This window comes from Pipistrellus kuhlii, unplaced genomic scaffold (genome assembly GCF_014108245.1).
Source record: "Pipistrellus kuhlii isolate mPipKuh1 unplaced genomic scaffold, mPipKuh1.p scaffold_m20_p_60, whole genome shotgun sequence".
Taxonomy (NCBI): domain Eukaryota; kingdom Metazoa; phylum Chordata; class Mammalia; order Chiroptera; family Vespertilionidae; genus Pipistrellus; species Pipistrellus kuhlii.
The window spans coordinates 1346654-1355497 of record NW_023425563.1 but is presented as its reverse complement, the minus strand read 5'-3'; the positions used below and the strand labels follow the sequence as shown (position 1 = coordinate 1355497).

Sequence of the window (8844 nt, the reverse complement as noted above, 5' to 3'; positions counted from 1 at the left end):
CAGGGTCTCCGTGGCGAAGGCCTTCGGGGCCGCGGAGTAAAGCGTCCCCGCTCTCACACAGGCTCGGCGCCCCGTCCGCTCCCGCCGCAGCCATTTTGGAGCGACCACAGACAAAGAGAGAGCCGCCCCCCCGCGGTCCCGCTGCTGTCCGACCCGGCCTGCCCGGCGGTCCGCACCCCTGCACCCCGCAGGTCCCCAGCCCGCAGCCCGCAGGCGCCCACCGACTGCAACCTACACGGGAGCCCACCCGCGCCCCTGCCTCTACGGCTCGCAGCCATTGGCTGCGCCTTTTAAGCGAGCGCAGCGACCAATCCCGAGGTGCTAGGCGGCGGGCGGGGGGCACTGCGGCCAATGGGGAGGCGCCGGGCGGCGGGCGGAGGCGGGCGCGCCGCCGCGCCTGCGCAGTGCACCAGCGCGGCCCTGCCCCCTCCCCCCCAAGCGCCGGCCTCCCGCGCCCCCCGCCCGGCCGCCGCCCCCGCCCCGCCCGGCGCGCGCCGCCCCCCGCCCGCCCCCGCCGGCTGCCCGCCTGCCCGCCTGCCCGCCCGCACGGAGCCGCCTCCCCGCCCAGCGCCGGCCGAGCGGCGGCGGCGGCGGGCCGAGGAGGAAAGATGGCGGCGGGCTCGGATCTGCTGGACGAGGTCTTCTTCAACAGCGAGGTGGACGAGAAAGTGGTGAGCGACCTGGTGGGCTCGCTCGAGTCGCAGCTGGCGGCCAGCGCGGCCCACCACCATCACCTCGCGCCCCGCGCGCCCGCCGCCGCGCTCGGGAACCACACCGGAGCCGGAGCGGCCGAGGGCGCGCCCGCCGCGGCGCCGGAGCCGCCCCCCGCAGGTAGAGCGCGGCGCGGCGCGGCCTGGGGCGGGCGGAAGCCGCCGGGCCCGCTTCTTCATCGCGCCGCCGCTTGTCCCCGCAGGGCCCGCCGCCAAGCTGAGCACACTCGAGGCCGGAGCGCCGCCGGGGCCCGGAACCGGGGCCTGCGGCGGGCCCGGGGCCGCGCCAGCCGCCAAGCCCGCCGCCCGCAACGGCCCGCCCGGCGGCCCCGGCGCCGCGCAAACTTTGAATGGGAGCGCCGCGCTGGGGAACTCACTCCGCGCCGCCGCCGCCGCACCTGCTGTCAGCCTGCTGCACAACGGGCCCCCGCCCGCGCCGCCGCCCAAGCCCGCCGCCGCCACTGTCATCCAGACACCGCCCTTTCGCGGCGCCCCCGCCGCGCCCGTGCCCCGCGCCCCCTCGCCCCCCGCGCCCCCCGCCGCAACCCCCGCGAACCCCGCGTCCCCCGCGCCCCCCGCGCTCCCCGCGCTCCCCGCGTCCGCCGTCGCTCCGCCGCCGCCAGCCGCCGCCACCCTGGCCCGGCCGGCCGGCCACCCGGCGGGACCCCCGGTGGCCGCGCAGAACGGGGCCAGCGCTGCGCCCGCGCCCGTTTCAGTCCCTGCTCCTGCCCCGGTCCCGGCCCCCGCCCCCGCCCCCGCGCCTGCCCCGGGTCCCGCGCCCTCCCCCGCGCCCTCCCCCGTGCAAGCCGCCAACAGTCAGCCGGGGCCCGCTGCTGCGCCCGGGCCCGCCGCGGCGCCCGTGCAGGTGGCCAAGGCGGACTCACCCAAGACCGCGGTGCAGCCGGCGCCCCCGCCACCACAGACCCTGGCGGCCAGCTGCCCGGCCGGCGCGGGGGCCGGCATGATCCTCGGGCCAACTATGCAAGGGGCGCTGTCCACCGCCACTGGCCTCCCGCCTCCCGCCCCCGGCACCCCTACCGGGCTGCCCAAGGGCCCTGCCAGCGCGGTCACCCAGAGTCTGCCTAGGACGCCCTCAGTCACTACCAGCGGTATCCGGGCCACGCTGACGCCCACAGTCCTGGCCCCACGTCTGCCACAGCCGCCCCAGAACCCAACGAACATCCAGAACTTCCAGCTGCCCCCAGGTGAGTGACCACTGTGGGGGGGGAGGGTCTTTGCTGCCCTAGTAGAGAGTCCAGGAAGTTGTAGGACTGGAGGACTTAAGGTCATGGGTCTTGCACGGGCCTGCAGCAAGCTCAGGTGCACCTCAGCCCAGGTGCTGGGAGTGTGAGTTCTTGCACACCCAATGTGATGGGACAGCCGGGATCTGCTACCTTGTGCAGCCTTGGCCTCAGCTCAGGTCTTTGCGTTGCAAAGTTGTTGTGCCAGTGCTCACAGTTCCTCTCTGGCCCTGGGTGCCCTCTGTGGAGAGCAATAGCAGGGGCTCCCAGGCACACCTCACTGGGTTACGCAGGGTGTGGAGGCATAGCCTGGTTGCTGATTTTTCCACACTTGGCGTTTCCCCCTCCTGTTTCTGGGATAAGGCATATGGCCTGTGTTCTCACTGAACTTTCCTGCTCCTTTGGTGTCGGGCTGTGATGTGTACCCTGAGGGTGGGTCAGGCAGAGTGACGCCCCTCCTTGAGGCTGGGCAGGTCTGCATAGAGAGCTTCTGCTTCCCTGCTAGCACCCGGGTGACAGGTCCTGGGCACATACCCTTCCTGGGCTGCAGGAATATTCAGCTCTTTCCTGGTTGAGCACAGCGTGTCACTGAAAGGACCTCCGTTCCTTAGGTTATTACCTGCGGTGGGCACGTGCTGTCCAGGCAGTGGGTTTTTCGGAGGTACAGCCAGCCAGCCCTTGTCCTCCACTCTCAGTTTCCTGTCAATTCGCCATCCATTCGTGTCCTTCGGGTGTGACAGTGCAAGGGCCCCACAGTCTGACTCGCCCGCTGCTTCGCTCTGGGATTCTTAGGCCGAGAGAAACTTTACACTTGTGGCGCTGCTTTCTGTTCTGTCCGCTCCGCCTCGCCTGCCTGCGGGCCTGAGTGCGCTCCGGAGAGCTCCTCCCTTGCTGTGTAGTAGCTGTGCTGGTGTAGCAGCTGCAGAGGTGGCAGGAGTAGTAGAAACAGCACCTCATGTCCCCTAGTGCTTGCTGCAAAGAGCCACAAGTCACCCTGAGAAAGAATTCCAGCGAGTTAAGAAGGAAAGGCTTCCTGTCACCACAGGTGAGCTGGTCCTGGGGGCAGAGCTTGGCAGGCATGTTTTGATGGGGCTTGGGCTGGGAAGGACCCGGCCACCGGGACCAGTGCTGTGGGTGGTGGTGGGGCAGCATGCCAGGGGGAAAGGCCATGAGGCGGAAATTACCTGAGCGTGTTGTGTTTGTTTCTGAGTTTGTAGGGGTGTTTTGTTGGTGGCTCTGTTTTAATTGTTATGTGTATTTTGACCTTTTAGTAGAAAGTATGGCTAGTTGTTAGGGCCATTTACAAAAGGGGGTTTGGGTTGTGGTAGGTGGTGTAAGCTGTCAGGAGGCTGTTTACCTGTCCTGAAGGCCCCTTCAGTGGCCCTGCTGGCTCCAGCACTTGCCTTGTTTCAGCAAGGACAATGCCTGTGCAGTGCTTTCGCTATCTAGACCTGCTGTGAGCTTGTCCATGAAGTTTGTGAGGTGGCACTGGGCCTGGCTTGCAGAGGCTATGAAAGGCGTGGTGTTTGGATTCACGGATCCCCTTGGTGTGATTCCTAGTGTAGGGACAGTGACCTTAGACTCACTTGCGTCTTTTGTTCTCTGTCAGTGTGAGGGATGTCTTCATGTGACAGGTAGACAAACAATGTAGTAAAAATTTGCCCGTGTGTGAGAGCACAGGACAGCTCATTGTGACATTTGGGTGACACACGCTGAGAGCTGTGCTTTAAAGGAGCCAGATGTTTTCTAGGAAACAAAATGTTTACATCTCTTCATACCCCTCCTTCCCAGTTGATATTCTGATAGGAAACTATGATTAATTAAGTTACTCCATTTTAATAACAGTAGAAGCAAAAAAAGTAGGGTTGAAACTTCTCCCATTGCCCCCAAAACAGTGTCCTCTTTTAAACAGTTCTATTTAATTCTGTAAACCAAAGTGACAGATGTGAATATTCTAGCTACGTCACATAATTGGTCAAAAAATACTAAATTCTCTTATTGGATGTTTCCTTTTCATTTAAGTCTTTCATCATAAAAAGATATAACTTAAAAATACGATTCTTGCTTAGCTAATAGATTATTCTTGTTACAACTGTGATACAAAGCTTGGGGAGGTATTAGGAGTCTCAGGGTTGTTAAAGCCACACACATAGGTGCCAAGTGAAATGACAGACTGTGGCAGTTGGAATGAGTGAAGGAAGCCCGCCCTCCCGGGACCCTCCCTTCCTGGGGTTAGTCTGGGTGGCAGGGAGACTACCAAGACTGAGCTTGCCAAAACCCCCCGTAGGGTAACACTGAAGTACCAAGGCCCAGAGATGGTCTCCCCTCCTTTACACCTTGTCTGTCCTGCTTCCACAGAGGATTGCTCTCCCGTGGCTCTAAGGCTTGGCCAGCGTGCACTCTCATTCCAGGGCAACACCATTTCCCCCCACTGGCCCAGGGACCTTGCCCTCGGGGACACTGGCATGTGACTTATTTGAAGTGAACACTCCTTCCTTGGCCGGTGGTTCAGTTGGATCGTCATCTGTACACCAAAAGGTGGCAGGTTCCATTCCTGGTCAGGGCAATACCCAGGTTTTGGGTTTGAACCCGGTCTGGGTGTATATGGGAGGCAGCCCATCAATGTTTCTCTCTCTCCCTCCTTCAGTAGAGTGAACACTGCCTGGGGTAATATGCTTATAGAGACCAGTGTCTGCGCGGTGCTTCCCTGACAGGTGAAGTGAATGATGTGTTGGTGGGGAAAGAGAGAATCTGGTGGTAGCTGCCGTGCTGCTGAGCCAGCTGAGTCGGGAGTGTGGTCCCCTGCTGGGTGGTGGAGCATGTAGGGCCCAGCCCTGAAGTTACAAGAAATGGAAATTCTGGTGGCTGACTTGTAGCAAGCAAGTGCTTTGTCATGAGGAACATTCTTAGAAGCTGAGATTTTGTTACTCAAGGACATTGTTGCTTTCTGACCTGGGGCGGAACATGTTTCCTTAGAGTCTTGGCTTTCCCAGCTGGAAGAGGGGTTGGCGTTTGTGAAGCCTGTGAAATTGTATCTGGTGAGCCCTGTACACCACACCATGGAGCCGTTAGTATTCACACATTGTCCCGGCCCCTATGTTCTCACTGGTTTTAGAACTTCATGTGGCTGTAGAGGCAGCGAAGACGCCACACAGCTTTGTTCCCATTCCAACTGCCAGACGGCCGTATTCTCAGGGACCCAGGAGCCTGCTGCTGTGGCTGAAGCTGGTTCTGTGAGGAGAAACCAGCCCATCTTGTTGCAGGGGGGTCCCCGACAAGTGGGTCTCGCTTAGGCCAAGGCCTTAACCGAATTTTTCTTTGGCTGTACTTAGGTGACAGTGATGCTTGGAAAGAAAAAGGACTAACTTTTTGAGAGCTATCCATGGCCAGCACTGGACAGCTCTCCGTGGCCTAGCACCTCTGTACTGCCCATGGAGGGAGGCCCTGGGGGTGAGCAGGGATCCCTCTTTCTCACCCTCTGTCCAGGCTTCACTCCTGGATGTCCCCAGCGTCATTAGGGTGGACAGCTGTCTGGGTGCTGGGGTTGGGATAATGTTTCACGCCGATGTATCTTTTGGAGTTGGTGGTCCTCACATTTTAGCAGCCAGGCCGCTTAGTCTCTTCCCCCGGACCCCCTTGCTGTAAAGGGGGCTGACTGCCCTGTGCTGAGGGCTTAGGGCTGAATTACCGGAGTTTGAAAACTGGGCGGCTCTTCCAGCTCTTTACAGTTTGCCACATGAGGGGCAGGGCCCTATTTGTGGGGGACCCATAATAAAGCATCTAGGGAAGTGGTGTCCTGGCTACATGTGTGGATAGTGGACCAATGGGCCAGAGGGCTGGCTCCCAGGGCAGTTAAGCCATCACTAGGAGGCCCAATGCCTGGCTCTCAGGTGCACTGAAGGAATTGCTCTTAATCACCTGTCCAGAATCCACACATTTATAAATATATGACCCAAGAGCTTTTTTAGTCATATGTGAGTTGATCAAAATCTAACAACTGGTTTTGAAAATCTTGAAGCAGAGATTTGAAAGGACTCTGGAGAAAGTTGCCTCACATATGGGAAATTTGCCCAAAGTTCTCAAAAGTACTTTAGCTTTTCTTCTTGTTGATGGAGCAGGAATCTCAGGCTGGCTCCCTGGTCCTGAGAAATAGTGACTGCTTAGTGCTGTCATCTCTGACAGTCGCTGTAGACTAGAGGCCGGTAGCCATGACTTGGTGGACCTCTGACAGTCATCAGACAGATACAGTAAGTCAGAAGGCTGAGGGGCGGGGCTTCTGCAGCAGGCCCCTCTGTCCTGAGAGCTGTGCGCCAGGAGGGTGACGGATGGGGCTGTCCTTTCCTGCGGTGGCATGGTGCGTTAGACACACGTGTATGGCATGGTGCGTCACACACACGTGTATGGCATGGTGCGTCACACACACGTGTATGGCATGGTGCGTCACACACACGTATATGGCATGGTGCGTCACACACACGTGTATGGCATGGTGCGTCACACACACGTGTATGGCATGGTGCGTCACACACACGTGTATGGCATGGTGCGTCACACACACGTATATGGCATGGTGCGTCACACACACGTGTATGGCATGGTGCGTCACACACACGTGTATGGCATGGTGCGTCACACACACGTGTATGGCATGGTGCGTCACACACACGTATATGGCGTGCCTTAGAACAACTCCTCGACCCCCTGTGAAGTAGTGAGTGCTGTAAAGTTGTGTGTGAGACTGGAAATTGGCTTTGTGGTGGGGCCACGAACTCTTTGAGTTAGAACTTCTGATTTTTATTTTTATTGATTTCAAAGGAATGGAGAGGGAGAGAGAGAGAGAAACATCAATGATGAGAATCATTGATCGGCTGCCTCTTGCACATCCCCTGCTGGGGATTGAGCCTTCAACCCAGGACCTTTGATAAGAATCTAACCCAGGACCCTTCAGTCTGCAAGCCGATGCTCTACCCATCAAGCCAAATAAACTAGGGCTGAACTTCTGATTTTTACATGTCCTTAGATGTCTAGTCCAAGTAATCAAAGCATTCAGGAAATAGATAAAGATTGCCAAGGAACATTCCCTTGACTGGAATTGAAAAATGCATAGGTGTCCCCTCTCCTATTTGTTTGGTTCCCTTCTCTGGCTGCCTACCTGTCCACACACTGCTGTGTGTGAGTAGACTGAGGCTGAGGCAGGGGATAGAGGCTGTGGTGGAGGCAGGGGCTGAAGTTGGGAGCTGAGGTCGTGGCTGGGGGTTGGGGAAAAGGGCTGGGGGCAGGGAACTGAGCTAGGGAGTGGAGGCTATGGAGCTCCCTGCCCTGCCACTGTGGGTGTCGTGAGCTCAGCCCTCTGCAGCCCTGGCCTGTGTTGCTGGGTTGGACCTTCGAGCTTCCCTCCTGAGGTTAGAGCCTTGATGGGATCTTTCTGCCTCTCCCCCGTGGCCTGGCAGAAGGAATGCACATGCTTCTCTTGACCCGGATCTCAGGAGGAGCAGTGTGTCCATGTGAAGGGGTGGGTGGGATACCCCACGGCATTGGGAACTTGCCTATGTCCAAATGGTTTCTGAACCCAGAGGCTGGGGAGAAGTGAAGACAGTTCTTTATGATGCCATCAGATGCATGGCAGATTTCAGAACCTGCGTGGCAAACGATAGGAGCTTCTCTTGCCTGAAGTGACTTACTTTGGGCGTCAGTGGTCTGAGTGGGCAGAGCAGGACACCAGGAGCCAGGACAGCTCCTTCCCCCTCCCCAGGCTGTGTGCATGTGTCCCGGTGTCAGTGTGGCAGCCACGGGCCCAGAATAGACTGCACAGGACAGGGAAAGGCTGTGGCGGCAGCCAGTGAGACTGAGCACTTTGGGGAAAGAAGGTGCTTGGGAGGGGGCAGCCATGACTATGCTGTGGACATGTTCACAGCACATGCTGATAGATTGGAGGTGAGGTGACTGAGATTGGGACTGCCCTCCCTCGAACCTGGCAGTTGCGGAGTGGAGGAGGACCAGTGTTCCTGTTTCGATATGTTTCCGAAAGGAAGGAACAGAGGTGAATGAGGCAGTGAATGTAAGGCAGGGGTGCAGGGAGAGGTAAGAAGTGGTAGAAATTTGGGAGTCATGGCATTTGATGGAATTTAGAGGGTGGCAGGGGAGAGACGGCAATTGGGGCCAGGCATAGTGGGTCCTGAATGCTGCCAGGCCTCAGGGAAAGAAAGGTATATGTGGGGCACTTGTTTTAAGATTTTTTGTTTTTGGTTAATTCTCACCCAATAATATTTTTCCATTGACTTTTAGAGAGATTGGTAGGGGGAGCGACAGAGAGAGAAACATGGATGTGAGAAACACATTGACTGATTGCTTCCCACAGAGGCCCTAACTTGTGCTGGGGATTGAGCCTGCAACCGAGGCACATGCCCTTGACCAGAATGGAACCTGTAACCCTTCAGTTAGAGGGCTGGCACTCTAACCACTGAGCAAACAGCCAGGGCTTCAGAGCTTGTTTTTTCTTTAAACAGATTAAAAAAATATTTTTATTAACTTCAGAGAGGATGGCAGAGGGAGAGAGAGAAATATCAATGATGAGAGAGAATCATTGATTGGCTGCCTCCTGCACACCTCCCACTGGGGATCTAGCCCGTAACCCAGGCATGTGCCCTTGACCGGAATCGAACCTGGGATCTTTCAGTCTGCAGGCTGACACTCTGTCTACTTGGCCAAACCGGCTAGGGCATAATAGTGTTTTATAATATAGGGATGTTTGTCATTAAGAGTAGCAATTGTCTCCTGGCTCCTTTGCCTTTTTATTTATGAAAATGGCTTAGAATAGATGTTACTACTTTGGATGGAGAGTTGAGTTGATAGACTTAGTGGCTTGCAGTTTTGTGTGTGCAGTCCTAGACTTC

The 8844-nt window shown here is 57.7% G+C and overlaps 1 protein-coding gene across 2 annotated transcripts in view; it reads left to right on the top strand.

The window, feature by feature from the left end:
• The first annotated feature begins 512 nt into the window (after positions 1–512).
• Positions 513–8844, top strand: part of TAF4 (TATA-box binding protein associated factor 4) — a 62256-nt gene continuing 53924 nt past the window's right edge. For both annotated transcript variants that reach the window (XM_045575011.1, XM_036420033.2), the window contains exons 1-2: positions 513–831; positions 914–1915. In XM_045575011.1, the coding sequence (XP_045430967.1) occupies positions 609–831; positions 914–1915 (1225 nt within the window). In that variant the 5' untranslated portion in view covers positions 513–608. The remainder of the gene's footprint in view (positions 832–913; positions 1916–8844) is intronic.